The sequence below is a fragment of the Salvia hispanica genome, chromosome 4, assembly GCF_029641045.1.
Source record: "Salvia hispanica isolate PSC_SH4W2 chromosome 4, Shi_PSC_v1, whole genome shotgun sequence".
Lineage (NCBI taxonomy): Eukaryota > Viridiplantae > Streptophyta > Magnoliopsida > Lamiales > Lamiaceae > Salvia > Salvia hispanica.
In genome coordinates this window covers 14,308,272-14,328,905 of record NC_142695.1, presented here as the reverse complement: position 1 = coordinate 14,328,905, position 20,634 = coordinate 14,308,272, and the positions used below count along the sequence as shown (strand labels likewise).

Below are 20,634 nucleotides of genomic sequence, written 5' to 3'. Positions count from 1 at the left end.
TGATAACGAATCCAAACAAAAAAAAATACTATATATTTTACTCATTTCGTATCGTATTTTATTGGGCTTAACTGGCCTTATAAGGCCAAATTAATATCATAAAACTTAGTGTTATATCCAATGAATTTGGATACGATTAAGAAGATACTGATATGTACTAAATTCAATGGTATTGACCTTTTCGAATATAAAGTTGTCACAATGATATCCTGGATGATTTCAAGCGAAAAAGTTGGGAGTATTAATATTCCATTTGATATAAAATCTACATTAGTAATTATTTTTGCTGGGGATTAAATGTAAGGAATAATGGCTATCAAATAAATGGGCTATTAGTAAATGATTAGAGCATCCGCAATGGTCGGCTAGCGACCGGCTAGCCGATTCGTCGCGCTAGCCGATCGGCTAGCCGAACCATTGCAATCGGCGAGGACGAAATCGGCGAGCGGATCGGCGTGGGCTGGCCGATCGCTCGTTGCTGGCCGAAGCGCTGGCCGATCGGCTAGCCGCCATTGTGGCGGTCCGATCGGCCAGCGATCGGTCAGCGCTATTTTTTAATTCCTTTTTCAATTCTTTTTTTAATTTTTTTTTAATTCTTTTTTTTTAATTTTTTTTTATTCTTTTTTTTTTATTTTTGAAAAACTATATAAACGCGATTTTCTCTATCTCTAAATTTCTTTACAAGAGCAACATCTAGCGATGGACAACAACAACTAGCCCAATACAAAATTAAGACCTAAAACAAAAACATGTCATACCGTCGGGCCGGGGGCCCCGTTCGGCTAGCGGCAAACTATAACGGATTCAAGGCATACTAACATTTTTTTATGTATTTTTTTAATAAATTAGTGAGGAGTAGAGTGGGGCGGTGGCTCGTGTGTGGAAGCCCAGATTTTTTTTTATTATGCAATTTTTTTTATTTTTAGTTAATGTACTTTTTTTTAAAAATAAAATTAATGAATTTTCCCGTATATGTCTCGTAAATTTAATTCGGTAATTTAATCGTGATTTTAATTCCGTAAATATAGTATATTTTGAATTATTTTTATTACGGCTGGCCTATGGCTGGCCTAAATCTGATGTGGCAGGTGGATTTTTTAGTGTTACTGACGTGGCAGGGGAGAGAATGACTAGCCTATTGCTGGCCTATGTACCATCGCGGATGCTCTTAATTAAATTTTAATTGAATTTGATGCTTATGCCGTTATAGGAAAAGCAGAAGGGTATTCCGGTAATTTCAGGTAAACAATTACAAGAATTTAGCCCTTCTTCTACCTGAACATATTTTTTCTTTCACCCAGCAGCTGTGCCATTTCTGAATTCTTCACCCCTTCTCGAAACTTCCTCTGCCCGAATTCCTACCTGAATTAGCACTGGATCGGGCCTAGGTATGTTCAATATTTGAATATTTTGCGCTTTTACATCGGATGGAATTTGTTTCGTTTAATTCTGTGAATTTTGTGAGATTTGGATCTTTTTCTAGAGTTTTAATGGGGTTATTGTTGCTGTAGGCCAATCACGTAGGGTTTATGGCTTGACATGCTTGATTTGCTAGTTTTTATTCATGATTATTTGATAATTGCGTGATTACTTTCATTAAAGGTGATTCTTTTTTCCGTTTTTTTTTCTTTGGAAGTAGATTTTGTGAACTATCTTCTGTCTACCTCTTGTTTTTCGTCATACTTGAGATTTTTTTAATGTTCGTAGGGTGAGATGAGAGAGAATGTTTTGAGTTTGTATGTTTATTACTCGGGCATACAAGCTTTTAACCCGAGGTTTGTATGGTGTTTGCTTTTGATTAGGGTAAAACCGATTTGATTTGTTGGATCTCGGTAGTTATTGTCTTTCTTATCTTTTTTCAGTGATTTGCTTTTGTATAAAGTGGAGTTTTCGATAAATTAATGGTGAATTTCCAGACCACGTCATAGTTTTTGAGTTAAATCGATGGTAGTATCAACCAGCATTTGGTAAATTTTCTACCTTGTTTAGGGTTTTCTGGAGGTTGTACCTTGTTTCATATGCTTATGTTAAAAAAATCAAATAAGTTTCATAATGGTTTCGGACTTTTGGTGAAGAAATATGTGTGGTGATGTTTCATGCTTTCTGTTATAAAAAGTTTGTATTGTCTGACGTTAAAACGATTGAATTGGATGATAGGAAGCAGTTTCGGCGTGCAGAAGAACAGATCTTGTAGTTCTTTAATTTCTCAGAATGCCAAAAGATAGGAGGGTGAATTCGTCATCTTTTGACCGGTCTATGGTGTCCCCTTATTCTTGCAGCTCGAAGGTATCAGATTGCAAGAATGGCAAAAGCTCTTTGCCTCAAGTCGGGGATGAGAAGGAGTGGGAAGAAGTTCGATGCCCTATTTGTATGGAGCAGCCTCACAATGCTGTCTTATTACTCTGTTCTTCCCACGAGAAAGGTTGCCGCCCTTTTATCTGTGACACAAGTTATCGACACTCCAATTGTTTCGATCAGTACCGGAAGTCATCATCGGTAGCAGAAAATTTACATGCTTTATCAGAAGAACACCAGTCTAAGCTTGTATGCCCTCTGTGTCGAGGGACGGTGTCAGGGTGGGATGTTGTCTATCCTGCAAGAAAATTCTTGAATTCTAAGAAAAGAAGTTGTTCTTTAGAAGCTTGTAGCTTTGGTGGGAACTATGCAGAGCTGAGGAAGCATGCTAGGCTCGAGCACCCATCTAGACGCCCATCAGAGGCCACTCCCAATCGTCAGGCAAACTGGACAACACTGGAGCAACAAAGGGACATCGAGGATGCACAAATATACCAGTCAGATATGGAGTACGATGACTTTGACATGTGGGCTGACTGGGATGAATTGCTTGCAGATGATTTCTGGAATTCAAGAAGTGAATTACTGGAGTGGATGGCAGACGATTTTTGGAGTGGAGGAAGCTTGTTTGACTTACCGAGTGGTATATCCAATTTTGAGGATGATCTATCAACTTTAAGTGGTATCTCTATGCCACTTTTTGGCTCGTACTTTTCATTCCCGGGGGATGACATAATGGATTCTGGCAATTCAAGAAATGGAGATGATGACATGATAGATTCTGGCAGCTCGAGAAGCGGAGGAGATGGGCCACAGTGGGGTGGCGTATCTGGTTCAAGATTGAATCTTCATTTGGGAAATGCCGCAACAAATTCAGGGCCCGGGCCAACTTATCATAGCGAAAATGATGCAAATGTTTCGAGGTCAAGACCAAGCTATCAAAGGGATGCTGATGCGTTGAATTCAAGGTCGAGGTCTGGCCATCACAGAGAAAATGTAAGAACAACTTCAAGCAATAGATCTAGTTATCACAGTGTCAATGATCCTGCGAGTTCAAGGGAAAACAATCCAAACAATTCAAGATCAAGGTATTACAGAGAACTCGATCATGGAAGTTCGAGAAGGAGATCAAGTTATCGTAGGGAAAGTGAGCAGCGTGATTGGAGGTCGAGGTTTCCTCGTAGTAGGGAATTTGTTGCTCCCGTTAGAGGGTTCGGTACAAGGAGTTTTCATGGCTCCTCAAGACAGACGCGTAGTGAAAGGGGTGGTCGAGGAGATTGAGAATGTACTAATATTCTTGTATTTGTTGCTTTCTTTTTGGCCTTTCGGATCTATCCTTTTCTTTAACTCTGCGAGCTCTGTAATTTTTTTTTTATTTATGGTCGATTTTGTTTGTTGTCCAACTGTAGTACCTGAGCTGCACATACAGTATTATGATTGATTTTTTGAATTTTCTGATGATGAAAATAAGAGAAGAAAGTTCCAAAAATATGGGTGGTTGGAGTTGTTTGGTTTTTGTCCTTGACCATCTTTTTTATTGCAAGTTGTAACTAAGTTTGCACGGTCCAAACAAAGTTATAATCCGGAAATTTATTATTTCTTCTTTTTATTCAAATCTTTATTTGTTTATTAAATCATCTCATTTTAAATTCTTATAGCGTGCATCATTATTATAGCTTAATCTGATGAAATATTTTACAAAAGTTTCAGAAAGATGAGGAATAGCCGAATAGTAATAGTTGAACGATTCATTATCATCTAGAAGCATTTTTACCACTACTTTTCTTCGGACCAGTTGTGATATTTGATCTAAAAGCATTTTGGAGTGATGCTATGCAGGTGCAGCTAGGGAGAGGTGCAGCTAGGGATGTCAATGTAGCTCGCAATTCGTGGGCCGACCCGAATAGCCCGCCAAATTTACAGGGTTAGGACTGAAAATTTCTAGCCCGATAAAATTACAGCCCGATTAGCCCGCACCCGATTAATCCGCAACCCGTTAGGGCCAGGCCCGGAAACCCGATAAGATTTCTATCGTTCTATTTGTTTGACTCTAATTCGAAAATTCATTGGTTATTTTATAATATAGATTACTAAAAAAATAATTTTATTAACATAATAATAGATATATAAATGAGAAACTTCAAATTCATTAAAAAATATACTTATAAATTTCTAAAACATGCTTTAAAATTTCTTGATTTTATGTTTTATTTTACATAAATCTCAAATATTAGTATTTGGTCATGTTTATGTTTGAGTTTAAGCATATATCTCAAATTTATCATAATTAAATATTTTACATTTTATAAATATAACTAATTTTCACTATTATTTATTCGATTGAGCGCATGTTAATTTTATCGTTAGCAACCCGATTAGCCCGCCGGGCTAGCCCGAAACCCGAGCTTTTAGGGTTAGGGTTGAACTTTTACAACCCGAAAAAATCACAGCCCGATTAGCCCGCACCCGATTAACCCGCAACCCGAATAGGGTTGACCCGAAACCCGATGGGCTGGCCCGATTGACATCCCTAGGTGCAGCCATATAATATTGTGCCACACACCTCTAAAAAAGAAATATAAATGAAATTTTTTAACAATTTGGTTATTTTTAGATTTGAAATGATTGATAGATTACTAAAATAAAACGACACAACAATAATTTAATTTATCTCTATTTATTATTGGTGGGAAATGGTATGTAAAAGTATTTGAACAACAATAAGATTTAGTAATTTATTACTAGTACTATTATTTTTTTATTACTAATAGTTATTATTATAAATATACTTTATTAGCAAACCGGCATCAAGAATATTCCGTAGCTACCGACCACTCGTAGGATCTCTGGCCTGTAATATTTGAGTATGTCATAAAAATAACTAGTCTTATTGAAGAAAATCAATAATGACGATATGCCCGTAGACAGAGTCAATTGTAGACTAAATTTTTAAGTTCAAATTATGATATTCATAAGATGGTCATCTAATTTTTACGTCATAACAATAACATAATTGAATTCATAATTATCGTATGAAGTAGTAATATAAATAAGATATTGAATATTTTCTGAGGAATTCGCCAATATTATCTATCTACCCTAAATTCGACAATATTAGCAAAATAAAAATTCTCCATTAAACCATTCATTCTCATTACAGTAACACAATAAATGGGCCTATTACCGGAATAGATGTCGACACTTCAACTTAATATTGCAATGATCAATTGCTTGCATCCACAATCCAGCCAAAAAAAGAAATCAACTTTCAACGGGAGTATTGTGTAGTTGCATTACATAATAATTTTACTTAAAACATAAAAACATCAATTCTAAAATTCTAATATGGGCCAATGTGCTGTATGGAATTTATACACATTATATAGAAGATGTGACTAGACAGCATAACTAGCGATTATATATATTACTTCAACCACCTTCGGAACTCGAAAAATACAAACAATATAGAAAAACAAAAAACAAAAAACAAAAAACAAAATACAAAAAGATATTGGATTAAAAGTGTGTAGTCTGAAAGTTCCGCAGAACAGCAAAATATAACTAGACTCAACTAATTGCTGTCAACAATTATTGTATCCTCAATGGTTTAAAAAATTGAAATCCATAATTTCTATGGATCACCTTCCCATGTTTTAAATCCCAAAAAAAGGAGAGGAGAAGCAGGTTCAATTGTTGCCAAAGCAACAAGGCTATAGTGAAAGCAGATCGTTCCGAAAACCAATGAGTTTCGAAACCTGAAGAATATTAGAAAACTCCTCATCCTGTCACCAGATCTTATTCTGGCAGAAATTTGCCGACTATCTTCTAGTGGTGATGACCGCCATCATCTCCATCTCCATGTCCGTCTGGAGGTCCACCAGGGCCTACCACATCTAACTGTGGACAAGGAAAATTTGTGAAATTTCGTCGGAAATAAAGCGTTCAGAACATGGATGTTCTGTATAGTATTTGTGTAACATAAGTGAAGCTTATTTCGAATTTTCAGGGTGTTACTAGTGAAGCACTACTAGCCACAAGTAAAGCACATAGAACATAGCAATACAGTAATCATCTACTCAGCCTAACATTATACTGCTGAACTCCAATACAGCCCCATGACAAACCATGGGAGAGATAAAGAAGCATGGGCAAGAAGGTGATGCAAAAGAAACTGATTTAAGTATGGAACAAGTGGCCTTCACTAGAAATGCGCATAAATTCTTAATAGTATGAATTAAGAACATACATTTTAAAAAAATCATAATTATGATTGATTTGGTTTAATAAATTGTGTTGACTCTATTGCAATGAATGAAAAATATATTTCAGAAATCTTCATGTATTACAACTTCAAAAATTCAATTGAATTATGTCCAAAGAAGCATAAAGCTCAGGTAATTGTTGTTGTCACACAATCTGTATAGAATCATCTAAAGACTAGAAAACAGGTAAATTACAACAAAAGAGCTGCTATCAGCAGCCTATCCCTGAATTCATTAGTAATGTCCACTCGCTCATTTGCAGCTTGTTGCATTGTTAAGCAATTGAAATTTGAAGCAAAGACATAATTATTGTGATTCCATAACATTTTCATCTGATGAGTTTTTCCAGACAAGTTCTTACATCAACATGGTTACAGAAACGTGAATGAGTCTTAGAATCGCAAGGATGAACCATGTGTGGTTGTAAGTTAATAACATATCTATGAAGCTTTCGTGAATCAGTTGTTATGACATTAAAAGGACTCCAAAGGTATTATAGCGAAAATTAAAACATAAATCTTTTTATCTTTGATTATATGCATTATTGCTGAAGCTATACATACTCACCGTAAAATACTGTGAGCATACTGGGCATTCATGTGGGCTGCCCTTCTCTAGCCAAAACCAAACCACATCATGCTCATCCTCTGTTGAGTTTTGGGCAGAAAACTGATTATCACACCCAAAACAGAGCCAACCAAACAATTAAAGAACACATAAAAGACTTACCGCCTTCACCACCAGGGCATCCCACAATTCTTTTGTCGTAATAAGACTTTATCACGGCTGGGGATTCCTGCAAACCAAAAAAAGGTAGATATACAGATTCTCCTTTGTGTGCATTTCAAACATTTCAAAGCGAGACAGGAAACATAAGTGAACATTCTTTAAGAAGATAAATGAGTGAACATGCAACACCAATCAATCCTACGCAATAGAGGTTGCATCTCAACACTGCCTCGAACTTACCCCAGACCCACAAAAGTAGTTACACGCATACAATTTACAGAAAATAACACAATTACCAGATTGGTAATATAGTCTTTACAAACAGGCATTATGCCATCAGCTTTAAAAGACTACAAGGAAAGCAATGAAACACAACAGAAACACTCAACAAATCCAAATCAAGGAGCTTCTCTCAGTTGAGTATAAAAAGCTGGAGGGGAAAAAATCAGAGAGATGAAAACACAGAGAGTGGATATGAAGTACAAATACATTTGATCAATAAAACATTTGTGGCCCATACATCTTGATTTCCAGTTCATGCCTTGATGTAGACAATGTTCTATGTACATTAAACATTTCTTAGTAGTCCTAGTTCAGAAGCTAAAAGACAAAATAATTCCATCATAAAACATGAAAAGAAGGAAGATTCATAAGGCTAACCTTCGTTCCAAAACGACCCGATGGGTGGTTGATTTCGAGAATGTCCTTTCCCTAGTATAAAACGATTCTATAAATATCCAAAACAAACCAAAATACTAATATTCAATTGATAAAAGCGAAAAATCTAGCCAAAGATAACGATAAAATACTAACTTGAAGCTCAGCTTCCAACTCCTCTCGCTCATGACCAGTGGCGATCGGCACTACATCTTCCACTCTTAATGCAGAAGCATTTCCTAATTAAAAAAAAAAATCTCGTTTATCATTTTTCATTCATCATCGTCGTAGTCATATGCACCAATCCATATCATAAAAAAAGCTAATTAAAATAAATTAGGGTTAGGAGGAGGACCAACCAGATGCAGAGAAAAGGCGATAGAAACCAGCTGGTCGGCTTGAAGTGGTGGTGGCGCATCGAACGGGCCTGAGAGTTCGTAGCTGAACCGCGAGCCTTCTCCACATGATTCTGATCCGAGAGATTTCACTCTCTCAAATTTCTCAACAAGACGAAGAATTGAAATGGAAGAGAGAAAGAGAGAGACTTTTGCGTATTCACTGTAGAGATTAAAAGGGTAAATTAGTAATCTTATTTCCTCTGACGTGTACCGCCGTACCGGTATATGGTGGTGAGTCTAATCTGAACCGCTCCTTTTTCCTTCCTCCTCCACTCTGCTAATTTACGAGAAAGACTGAAAATGAGTAAGCTTTTTAGCCCTTTCTATCTATACTTGTGTTTTTGTTCAGTTTTCTGATTTTAGTGATTTTCTGCATGCTCCTTCAATTTCCAACCGCAAAACCTATGGGTTTTATTCGCTTCATTATTTATGTTTAATTTTTTTTTTTATAACCAAACAGGAACTGGAAAAATTAATAGATTGATCAAGCATTTCAGTCGTCCAGGTTTTTTGAGCCAACCTTCTGTTGCAGCCTCCGTGCTCAAGGTATTGGAATTCATTTTTAAAAAATACTAGTAATAAATAAAAATTCTTTGGCGTAGAGATAGCAACAATTAAATAATGAAAATGATTTTTTTTTCTTTCTGTTTTAGAGAATTTGTTTGACAGTTTGAGAAATTTGCAGATTTGGTGTGTTAAAGTTGGTTCATTTGTAAACCAAACCAAGAAAAGTGGGATTTTTTTAGTACTATTACCATTCTTGGAATGATTGCATTTTATGCACTATACAAAAATGCTTACCTCATATGAATGTTGGTGGATACTGTTTTTGTTTAATTATCTGAGCTAATTTTCCAGGCTGCTCCTTTGCTTATTCCCAAGCCTGGTCAAGCTCAATCTGGCTCTTCAGGCTCACAGTTTTCCAAGACAATTGCACTTTTTGGTGCCGCAGCTTCCGGGTTTCTGGGGTGTGCAACAATAGCATATGCTTCCGATGAGGCTGAGCACGGTTTAGCTTGCCCTAGCTATCCATGGCCTCACAATGGCATCCTCAGTTCATATGATCATGCTTCGTAAGTAAATCACTTTTTGCCTAGTTATCCTGTGCAACGGTTGTGAAAGATGTTTTTTTACTGTTGAAAGCTGAATTTCATGGGCAGGGTTCGTCGGGGTCAACAGGTTTACCAGGAAGTTTGTTCATCATGCCACTCAATGTCACTTATTTCGTATCGTGATCTTGTCGGTGTGGCCTACTCTGAGGAAGAAACTAAAGCTATGGCCGCTGAGATTGAAGTGGTTGATGGCCCTGGAAAGTTGAGTGATTGTCTTCCTCAGCCTTACGCAAACGAGCAAGCTGCAAGATTTGCAAATGGAGGGGCCTATCCTCCTGATCTAGGTCTTATCACAAAGGTGAGTTCTAAAACGTTGAGTTTTCATCTCAAAGAAAATCCACTTGCTGTTTCTAAGTTTTGTTCTGCGACAGGCCCACCATAATGGTCAGAATTATGTATTTGCTCTTCTAACCGGCTATCACAATCCTCCTCCTGCCGGTGTCATGGTAATTTGTCCTCTTACCATTTTACTTTGAAAAGCCATGAATAGATCTGTTTTCTGAAGAGCTGTCTTATATCTTTCCGAATAAATATGTTAGTATGTTATAGTTATTAAAACTCCACACTTTTATACACCTGTTTAATACTGCAGATCAGAGATGGGCTTCACCCTCATTTCCCTGGTGGGGCGATCGCCATGCCTAAAATGCTTGATGATGGTGCTGTTGAGTATGAAGATGGTACCCCTGCAACTGAAGCACAAGTATGTTTCGTCTCTCGTTTCTCTTTTAGTTAATATACTCACGCATAATGAATCATAGATATGAAATGTTCATCTTGTGCAGATGGGAAAAGATGTGATGACCTTTTTGTCTTGGGCTGCTGAACCAGAGATGGAAGAACGGAAACTGGTAAGTCTTTGTTTCTTCCTCTCATGATCTATCTTGTGTGTCTGTTCATTCACCGACTCATATATCGTGCTTGGCTATTGATAGATCTTAGTATTACGGTGTTTTCTCTTAGTAATGCAATGCCCGGTTGCCTAACCATTGCTCATGCAGATGGGTTTCAAATGGATCTTCGTACTGTCACTTGCTCTTCTGCAAGCCGCGTACTACAGACGTATGAGGTGGTCGGTTCTTAAACCGCATAAGGTGGTCCTTGATGTAGTCAAGTAAATAGCATGGCTTTCTTGCATCATGGGGTTGAGATCGGGCTTTTGCTTTTGTACTCCGTATGAGATATACTGCATCATGTAAAGATACAGATTTTCAATTTCCCTGGGTGGTGCTTCGGGACGATTCAAATCAAATGTACCAATAACTTTTATCATCCCTCCAGTTAGCAGCATGTGAGTGTTTTAGAATTTAATGGAAAAAGTTCAATCGCCACAACTGTCTCAATCCTAGGTTAGGCCTTAAGTTAGAATCACAATTGCTTATGCGGACAGTCACATACGGTTCTAAATACACCGACACACGAATAAGATAAACCCATTCCAACATATGCTGCTCGGCATTTATAGGTTGATTCTTAAATAAAATAATAATAATAATTAATTTATTTATTTATTTATTTATTTATTTTTATTATTAAAACCAATCTTGAATAATGTCAAAATAATATTTTAAACTCAATAATCATTATTTTAGTAATTTTTTATCTAGTAATCTATACTTCTATACTACCTTAAAAGCAAGGTTTTTTAGGGGGGAAATTTCAAGGAACGGAGCCAATTTTCAAATTATAGATTGGGAGGTAATTTGTGAGAAAGCATGACATGGTTGATTGGTTGGGTAATATTTTACGCCAACTTGTAGCAAAAATGTTTTGAAATATGGACTTGCTTAATGGTTTTGAAATGGTTTGGGTAATGTTTTGATTGGTTGGGTAATATTTTACGCCAACTTGCTTAACCCTTAGGGCCCGTTTTTTAACCCGGACTTCTATGGAGTTTAAAATATGGACCAAGTGTCCGCGTGACAAAATACTACTCCATCCGTCCTGCTTAAGATAACACGTTTTCCTTTTTAGTTTGTCCCAACTAAGATGACACATTTCCTTTTTTGGTAACTTTCTCTCTCCAATTAATATACTCAACCACTTTTTCTCATTCCTATTAAAATATTCATCTTTCTTTATCTCTCTACTTTAATACTTACACCCACCTTCTCTCTCTCCAATTAAACACTTTAACTAATAACTCCTAAAATCCCGTGCCGGCTAAGCAATGTGTCATTTTAGCCGGGACGGAGGGAGTAATAATCAATCAAATCATCTTACGCAACTCTCATATTAAGATTTTGAAAGGATTCTCAAACTTGAATCCAAATACAAGGTTTATTAGAGTAAAAAACAAGTACTCCCTCCGTCCTACTCAAGATGGCCACATTCTTGAGTGGCACGAGATTTTAAGAAGTATTGTTAGGTGGAATAAAGTAGAGAGGAAAAAAGTAGTTGTATATTTTAATGAGGAGAGATGAGAGAGGGGATTATTTCCAAAATTGGAAAGTGGTCATCTTGATTGGGACAAATAAAAAAGGAAAGGTGGTCATCTTGAATGGAACGGAGGGAGTATTTTTTTAGAGCTAAAATTTTAGGGGGCAAAATGCCAAAATGAGACCATAAAGGATGGTATGGGTAAATACACGAGTTACATACACGTTGTTCTGTATATACCAACCCAATAAACATACTCCATAACCCTGATTTTAGGGGAAAATTTTAGAGAAATAGAGCCAATTTTCAAACTAATTTTTGGGAGGGAATTTGTGAGCAAACAAATGGTTGTTTCCACGAGAATGCAATGGGAAAGGTTTTTTCATTTTTTTTTAAATTTTAATTATTGTATTTTTAAAAGCTGCAATGACATCAGATTATCCAATGGTTGGTACAATTAGATATCATGAACCTCATTTACATGTTTAGACTGTAGGGATACAGAGTGCGGAAGCGTGATAAATTCAACCAAAGATAATGAGAAATTGATAAAGATAGTAAAAATGACACAAGGGTTTTTAGGTGGAAAAACCCTCCGTAAATAGAGGTAAAAAACCACCGGCGAGAGAGCCAAAAATTCCACTAAAATATTGATGGGAGTACAAAATATTTTCTCCAGACTAACAAAACAAATAGCCAACAAATTCGCTACAAGGATAATAATCCCAAAATAAGAAGTAGAGAACAAGAGAAAATATAAATGGAGGAAGAGCTATAAATTTGATGTGAGAATAGCGTATGGTGTTGTGCTCTGGGGTTGAACATTTGCAACAAAGAGGAAGCCTATTTATAGGCAAATGCAGCCAACTACTTGAAGACTTAGAGTATGAAATCATTTAAGGCCATTAATGAGATAAATTAGTATGAACTCATTTAATAGAATGGCAAATGTAGTTGAAGGTTGGCCGCAACTTTTGACTCCCCAAAGGAGAACATTCCCCAACAAATCTCCACCTTGGTCTCCTTTTGAGTGGAATACTCTCTCGCCATGAACTCTTGATTAGTTACAAATTATGCCCGCTAAGTCCAGACAATGATCGAGTTGGAAGTGGTTTGGTTAACATATCTGCAGGATTTTCAGTTGTGTGGATTTTCTCCACAGTAATATCTCCTGCATCAACAATATCACGGATGAAGTGGTGCTTAATATCAATATGCTTGGTCTTTGAGTGATGCTTGTTGTTCCTGGTCAAGTGGACAACACTCTGACTGTCGTAGAACACAACAAGAATGTCTTATTGTAGACCAAGTTCAGATACCAAGCCTCGGAGCTAGCTAACCTCCTTCACTCCTTCAGTAGCAGCAATATATTCTGCTTCAGTGGTAGATAAAGCTGTAACAGCTTGAAGTGATGAATACCAACTGATAGCAGAACCGCAGAGTGTAAAGATATAGGCTGAAAGTGACCTTTCCCGGTCTAAATCACCATCATAGTCGGCATCAACATAACCAACTACGCCTCCTGGATCAGACTTATGTCTGTCAAATACCAAACCAATATCAGGAGAACCCTTCAAGTAACGAAGGATCCATTTGACAGCTTCCCAATGCTGTTTGCCAGGATTGTGCATGAATCTGCTAACAATGATAACAGCACAAGCCAAATCAGGCCTAGTACAAACCATAGCGTACATAAGGCTTCCGACTGCGTTAGAATACGAGACATGTAACATGCGCCTTTGGTCCTCTTCGAACTGTGGACACTGATCTGATGACAACTTAAAGTGGGCGGCAAGTGGAGTATTAACAGCTTTGCAATCTCGCATTCCAAATCTGTCAAGCATCTTCATATCATACTTTTCCTGTGATAGAAAAAGTTTTCCAGCTTGACGATCTTTATTAATCTCCTTCCAAGAATCTTCTTGGCAGGACCTAGATCCTTCATATCAAATTCATTATTGAGCTGCACCTTTAATTTGTCGACAAGAGTTTTATCTCTTGCAGCAATTAACATATCGTCAACATATAATAACAAATATATGAATGACTCATCAGATGTCCTTTGAAAATAAACACAATTATCATAACTACTTCTCGAGTCGCCATGTCCAGTCATGAAGGAATCAAACCTCTTATACCATTGTCTTGGTGACTGCTTCAAACCATAAAGAGATTTCTTCAAACGGCATACATAGTTCTCCTTTCCAGGAACAACGAACCCCTCCGGCTGCTGTATATAAATCTCTTCCTCAAGATTACCATGAAGAAAAACAGTTTTCACATCTAACTGTTCCAGCTCCAAATCATACAAGGCAACTAGAGCAAGTAATACACGAATTGAAGAATGTTGAACAACAGGAGAAAATACTTCGCTAAAGTCAATACATTAATGTTGATCAAAACCTCTTACAACAAATCTTGCTTTGTACCTTGCATTCTCAACACCGGGGATGCCTTCTTTTATCTTAAAGATCCACTTGCAACTAATGACTCGTTTGCCTTCTGACAACTTCACCAATTCCCATGTTTCATATTTTAGAAAACTCTTGACTTCTTCTTGCATAGCAGCAATCCACTTTGATGAGTTGTCACAGAGATAGCTTCGGAATAATTCTTAGGTTCACCATCTTCACCCATCTCTTGTGCAATAGTCAATGCATAAGCAATGTTGGCAGATTCTGCGATCAGTCTTTGAGTCGGCTTTCTGGGTCTTTGTTGTGGAAGTCCTTGAGCCATAGACCACGGTTGTGGTAAACCTCGACACTGAGGTGGATGTTGTTGTGGACTCCTTTGGTCAGCAGTGATTTCATCTTCTTGAGTGGTGGAAGAATTAGGGACATTTGCGTCCTGAATAGGAGTTTCAGTCTCAAACTCCACCTTCTCTTGAGTATCCTCCTGATTATTTGTATAAGTGGAGGGAACAACAATATCTTTTCCAGAAGATAGCATAGCATTTTCATTAAAGGTTACATTTCGACTGTGAAATATTTTGTGAGACTTAGGGTCATACAAACGATAACCTTTAACCCCTAAGCCATAACCTATGAAAATGCATTTCTTAGCACGAGGTTCCAATTTTCCCTCGTTCACATGAGAATAAGCAGGACAACTAAATAATTCTAAAATTAGAATAATCAACAGGGTTACCTGACCAAACTTCTTCTGGAATTTTGCAGTCGAGTGATCGATTTGGTGAGCGGTTGATCAAGTAGCAAGCTGTTGAAGCTGCTTCCGCCCAAAATTCTTTCCCCAAAGTAGAATGGGAGAGCATGCAACGAACTTTCTTCAAGATGGTTCTGTTCATTCTTTCCGCAACTACATTTTTGTTGTGGAGTTCCTGAAACGGTGAAATGCCTGGCAATACCTTCTTTCTTGCAGAAATCATTGAACTCATTTGAACAAAACTTGAGGCCATTGTCTGTCCTTAGCCTCTTGATTTTCTTGCCAGTCTGGTTCTCAATCAATAATTTCCACTCTTTAAAAGTGGAAAATGCATCATTCTTTTGCTTGAGAAAATAGACCTAGAGCTTACGTGAGAAATCATCAATAAATGTCAACATATAGTGACATTTACCTTTGGAGGGATCTCTCGATGGACCCCAAAGATCTGAATGGATGTAATCCAAAGTACCTTTGGTCCTGTGAATGACTTTGGGAAAACTAACATTTTTCTGCTTACCAAATATGCAATGTTCGCAGAAATCTACCTTGCCGGTACAATGGTTACCAAGATAGCCATTCTTCTTGAGAATTTGGATTCCCTTCTTACTCATGTGGCCCAATCTCAAATGCCACAACTTGGTGTCGTCTTTGTTGGAAGAGGCGACGGCTGCAGAACCTGTAACAGTTGAACCCTGCAGCAAATATAAACTGCCAGATCGAATTGCCTTTAGTAACACAAGAGATCCCTTGGACACTTTTAGAACTCCACCTCCAGCTGAGTATCTACACCCTTGAGATTCAAGAATGCCTAGGTAAATGAGATTCCGTTTCAAATCAGGGACATGTTTGACACCGGTCAGAGTTTTAACAACTCCATTATGTGTCTTGATTTTGATTGTACCTTTGCCGACAACTTTGCATTGAGCATCGTTTCCCATTAAGACAAGACCACCATTAAATGATTCATAGGTGGTAAACCAGTCTCTATGAGGAGACATGTGACAAGTACAACCAGAATAAAAAACCCAGTCATTTTTAGACCTTAGCTCAGTATCAGAAGCAATAAAACAATCCCCATCAGATTCAGTTTATGCAAAACTAGCTTCGGCAGATTTATCGGGTTGCTTACCCTTATCTTCTCTGTTTTGCTTATTTTTCAATTTATAGCACTCAGAGATTTCGTGCCCTTTTTTCTTGCAATAACGACAATACTTAGAGTTTTTACCTCTAGATTTTAGTCGATTTGGATTTATTTTTACCGTTGGAACCTACTTCTTGGTTTCTCCCTCTAACTACTAGTCCCTCACCCGAACTTTAAGAATGAGTTTGGGTATCAATTTTTTCTTTGGACAGTAGATTAGATTTGACATCATCAAAGCTCAAGGTAATACAATTACCATAAAGCATGATTTCTTTGAAATGTCTATATGAGGGTGACAAAAAAACAATAAGTAGTACGGCTTTATCCTCATCATCAATTTTGACATCCAAATTTTCCAAATCAATTATGATGGAATTGAATTCATCAAGATGAGATTGAATGGGAGTACCTTTAGACATACGGAGAGTGAAGAGTCGCTCCTTTAATCGGAGTTTATTTGCAAGAGTTTTGGTCATGTATAAAGACTCGAGTTTACTCCATATACCTGCTGCACTTTTCTCATTGATGACTTCACGTAGCACCTCACGGGATAGACATAATTGGATTGTGGACAACGCCTTTTCATCCATCTCCTCCCATTGCTCCTCCGTAGTAGTGGATGGCTTCATCATTTTGCCGGATAGAACCTTCATCAGGCCATTTTGGGCAAGAACAACCAGCATCTGGACTCGCCAAATAGCAAAACTAATTTAACATCAAATTTCTCAATGTCGAATTTCGTCGACATATTTAAAAAAATATCCCAGTTGAACTATAGCAGCTCTGGTACCAATATGTAGGGGTACAGAGTGCGGAAGCGTGATAAATTCAACCAAAGATAATGATAAATTGATAAAGATAGTAAAAATGACACCAGGGCTTTTAGGTGGAAAAACCCTCCGTAAATAGAGGTAAAAAACCACCGGCGAGAGAGCCAAAAATTCCACTAAAATATTGATGGGAATACAAAATATTTTTTCCAGACTAACAAAACAAATAGCCCACAAATTCTCTACAAGGATAATAATCCCAAAATAAGAAGTAGAGAACAAGAGAAAATATAAGTGGAGGAAGAGCTATAAATTTGATGTGAGAATAGCGTATGGTGTTGTGCTATGGGGTTGCACATTTGCAACGAAGAGGAAGCCTATTTATAGGCAAATACAGCCAACTACTTGAAGACTTAGAGTATGAAATCATTTAAGGAGAACATTCCCAACATAGACTTATAGTCAATAGGACATAAGGCTTATTTTAACTAAACCAATTATACTACTCCCTCCCTCCCGCTTTAGGAGTCCCGGTTGAGTCGGGCACTTGTTTTAAGAAAAAAGTATTTGAATGTGTAATAAATAAATATTGTAGTGGATGTTGGGACCCACTTTTAATTGAGTGTCCAATAAATAAATGTTGTAGTGGATGTTGGGATCCACTTTTAACACTTTTTTATTAATTTTAGTGGATGTTGGGACCTGCTTTTAACACTTTGTAGGCATTTTTTATTAATTTATCTCAACCGGGACTCCTAAAGCGGGACGGAGGGAGTATCAATCAATCATACTCCATCAATTTGCAAAAGATTTAACTAAATCAATTATATACACCAACAGATAATACACAATTACCAGTTAATACTTGCCTCCCAATATTAAAGCTGAAAATTTAATCAATCAATTAAATCAGGTGCAAGACTAATCCAAAAGTGATTTCTTGATTTTTTTAATTAAATATATTTCAAAATACAGTTTATTCTTTACACCAAAAGATAATACACAAATTACCAGTAAATCTCCAAGCATTATAGTTGAAAATTTAATCAATCATCAATCAATCAAAGTAAAATTAAATCAGATGCAAGACTAATCCAAAAGTGATTTCACTTTTGTTGATTTTTTTTAATTAAATGTATTTTAAAATCCAATTTATTCTTTCCACGAATAAACAAATACACGTTCCACTTTAAAAACCCTGCTAATTAATAGAGTGTAATTTTGGGTGATTGATATTTGAGTAGATGGAAATGATAATTCAGTATTTTGTAAAACGAAGTGCATAAATAGTGATTGACAATAACTTTAAAAATGATAAATCATAGGAGTGTTTGATTTACTTAATTAGAGTGAGAATCTATCAAAATTCGGACGCTAACCTAAATTTTATTAGGTTAAAATATTTATATATCTATAGGATTTGCAGTGAAAATTTTGTTTGCCGACATGAAGATAAAAATTGGTAAAGTCCTAGCCGCCATAGCCTAACTAAATTTCTGAAAGACAGATTTTTTATGCAACAAAAGGTTTTGGGCAGCAGTTTGCATTGTATATCGATTGGAGTGCATATAGTATATCTTTCCACATGGGTTTATCAATGTATTTACACGTTTGATGTGTATTAACCTACGTGTAATATTGTGGAGCTTTTCTTGAAATGTAAATTTCCCACAGAATTTCTTCTATAAATAGTTGATAGTTGGCTTATTAATCATCATCTCTCCATCATTAATAGGTGATAGGTGTTGGTGAATGGTTGATAGTATATTTTGTGAATGGCTGATAGGTGTTGGTGATGGTGTTATTGGTGATTGTAGTGATGGGCGTGGACAAGTTGTTATTTCGGCATATTTATTGTTGAATGTAATGGTGATCCTTTGCGGAGTATTGTTTCTTCAACTTATCCAACATACGAACAAAATGTTGAGGATGTGTCTTATTTAGAAGATCGAGCTATATTAGCGCCGACTTTAGAAGTTGTTGAAATGATAAATCAGTATATGATGGCTCAAAGTGGTTTGGAGGATCGAATTTATCTAAGTGTTGATAGTACAATGCAATGTAGTACGTTCTGGTATTTTAGATGAGATTCATACTCCGGAATTGTTGAATGGGATACGATGTTCTGTATTCCAAATCATGAATTACATCTCAAGATAGGCACTCCAGTGATGTTGTTGAGAAATATTGATCATGATTTGGATTGTGTAATGGTACTAGGTTGGTTATTACTAGACTTGGAAATTATGTTTTGGAAGCAAAAGTTCTTACAGGTTGTTGTGCTGGAGATTTTGTTTTTGTGCCTCGATTATGCCTAATCCCTTCTGATATCAGGTTGCCTTTCAAGTTTCAACGATGGCAATTCCCATTGATTGTATCTTATGCGATGACCATTAATAAGAGTCAGGGGCAATCCTTATCCCATGTTGGTTTATTTTTGAAGAAACCAGTTTTTAGCCATGGTCAACTTTATGTGGATATTTCAAGGGTTACAAGTCGTAAGGGTTTGAAAATTTTAGTATGTGGAAATGAAGATGAACGTTGTGATGTTACTGACAATGTAGTGTACAAAGAAGTTTTTTGTAATGTATAATGTATTTTACATTTTATTCATTGTAATTACCTATGTATATTTTACAAAGAAGTCTTCTTGTGTTTTTTTTTTGTTTTGTGTAGTCATCTTTAGGTTCTGTTTATGAGTTGCAAGAAAGTATTAGGCTCTGTTTTGTTTCATGAATTATATGCAGCAAATACATGTTAGAGTATTCCTTTTATATATTGATTATATATTGACCTAAGCAGATTGATTACTAAGGATGTACATATTCTATGGCAAGTTAAAGCTAGATGGAACTTTAGGGGATATGTGGCACCTCATACTATGATATTTCAGATGCTGTAGTTTTCCTAATTTTAATACGTAAAGCTGCTTAATCATAATTATAGTTTAAGAAGTTTCTCTAAATAATCTTTAGTTAAAAGTTGAGCAAATTATAATGATTTTGTTGGATTATAGAATGAGTGAAAAAGGAGCCATTGAATTGATGTTTTAGTGTTGGAGTACTGCTCCAAGTCTCTCAGTTTAAATATATTTTTCATCTCACTAAATTGAATATTCTAAAATTTAATAATAACAATCATAAAATAAATGATTAATATAACCCAAAGTTATGTACTAACACAATTGATATAAAAAGTTCGTCAGCAGCGCAATGTGCGGGGGATGACTAGTTTGTCTTTTCGTACTGAGTTTATTTAAACAACAAAGTAATTTAAAATGAGCTATTAATGTAGGGAAGTTGGTCTCTAAAATCATGAACTTTGCCTAAAATTTGGTATTTCCCATGAACTTTGAAATTGGTATATAATATCACGAACTTTGCATTTTGTTTGGTATTTCCCAAACTCACTCAAATAAAATATTTTCATCAAAATCTTATTTAACATAGGCAACCTTGATATGTTTTATAATATTTGAAACCACTTTTTAAGTTCATAACATGTAGCATTAAAAGTCACGTTGAAAACCACGTTGATTTAATTGTTCCAAGTATGATAAAAAAGCCTCGTAAGTTAGTCAAATATAGCAAAAACATGTCGTGGGAAATACCAAACAAAATGCAAAGTTCGTGATATTACATACCAATTTCAAAGTTCATGAGAAATACCAAATTTTAAGCAAAGTTCATGGTTTTAGAGACCAATTTCCCATTAATGTAATTGACATGA

General features: G+C 36.3%; 3 protein-coding genes across 6 annotated transcripts; 2 read left to right on the top strand and 1 right to left on the bottom strand.

Annotated features, from left to right (window-relative positions):
• The first annotated feature begins 1,249 nt into the window (after positions 1 to 1,249).
• On the top strand, positions 1,250 to 3,745 carry LOC125196634 (uncharacterized). Of its 4 annotated transcripts, XM_048095231.2 has the most exons (3): positions 1,286 to 1,388; positions 1,863 to 1,967; positions 2,280 to 3,745. In XM_048095231.2, the coding sequence occupies exons 2-3, from the start codon at positions 1,945 to 1,947 to the stop codon at positions 3,574 to 3,576; spliced, it is 1,320 nt and encodes a 439-aa protein (XP_047951188.1). In that variant the 5' UTR covers positions 1,286 to 1,388; positions 1,863 to 1,944; the 3' UTR covers positions 3,577 to 3,745. The 4 variants fall into 4 exon arrangements, with proteins under 4 accessions (XP_047951186.1, XP_047951189.1, XP_047951188.1 ...); XM_048095229.2 differs by lacking the exon at positions 1,863 to 1,967 and having other exon boundaries at positions 1,250 to 1,388; positions 2,158 to 3,745; XM_048095232.2 differs by lacking the exon at positions 1,863 to 1,967 and having other exon boundaries at positions 1,285 to 1,388.
• Positions 3,746 to 5,599: 1,854 nt separating this feature from the next.
• LOC125196174 (putative cytochrome c oxidase subunit 5b-like) lies at positions 5,600 to 8,442 on the bottom strand. Its single transcript, XM_048094581.2, has 6 exons — positions 8,303 to 8,442; positions 8,100 to 8,182; positions 7,947 to 7,997; positions 7,287 to 7,353; positions 7,125 to 7,204; positions 5,600 to 6,192 (listed from the first exon to the last, which is right to left on the bottom strand). Exons 1-6 carry the CDS (start codon positions 8,406 to 8,408, stop codon positions 6,121 to 6,123), a joined length of 459 nt encoding a protein of 152 aa, XP_047950538.1. The 5' UTR covers positions 8,409 to 8,442; the 3' UTR covers positions 5,600 to 6,120.
• A 74-nt stretch (positions 8,443 to 8,516) lies between these two features.
• On the top strand, positions 8,517 to 10,725 carry LOC125196173 (cytochrome c1-2, heme protein, mitochondrial-like). The gene is made up of 8 exons (XM_048094580.2): positions 8,517 to 8,645; positions 8,802 to 8,887; positions 9,200 to 9,414; positions 9,502 to 9,751; positions 9,825 to 9,899; positions 10,046 to 10,156; positions 10,239 to 10,304; positions 10,455 to 10,725. The coding sequence occupies exons 1-8, from the start codon at positions 8,642 to 8,644 to the stop codon at positions 10,569 to 10,571; spliced, it is 924 nt and encodes a 307-aa protein (XP_047950537.1). The 5' UTR covers positions 8,517 to 8,641; the 3' UTR covers positions 10,572 to 10,725.
• The last annotated feature ends 9,909 nt before the right edge of the window (positions 10,726 to 20,634 follow it).

Coding starts and splice junctions, on each gene's coding strand:
- LOC125196634 (XM_048095229.2), top strand. CDS start 2,212: ATGCCAAAAGATAGGAGGGTGAATTCGTCATCTTTTGACCGGTCTATG.
- LOC125196174 (XM_048094581.2), bottom strand. CDS start 8,408: ATGTGGAGAAGGCTCGCGGTTCAGCTACGAACTCTCAGGCCCGTTCGA. Junction 8,183..8,302: donor TCGCCTTTTCTCTGCATCTG/GTTGGTCCTCCT, acceptor TTTTTTAATTAG/GAAATGCTTCTGCATTAAGA. Junction 7,998..8,099: donor AGTTGGAAGCTGAGCTTCAA/GTTAGTATTTTA, acceptor GTTTTATACTAG/GGAAAGGACATTCTCGAAAT.
- LOC125196173 (XM_048094580.2), top strand. Junction 9,415..9,501: donor AGTTCATATGATCATGCTTC/GTAAGTAAATCA, acceptor TTTCATGGGCAG/GGTTCGTCGGGGTCAACAGG. Junction 9,900..10,045: donor CTCCTCCTGCCGGTGTCATG/GTAATTTGTCCT, acceptor TTAATACTGCAG/ATCAGAGATGGGCTTCACCC.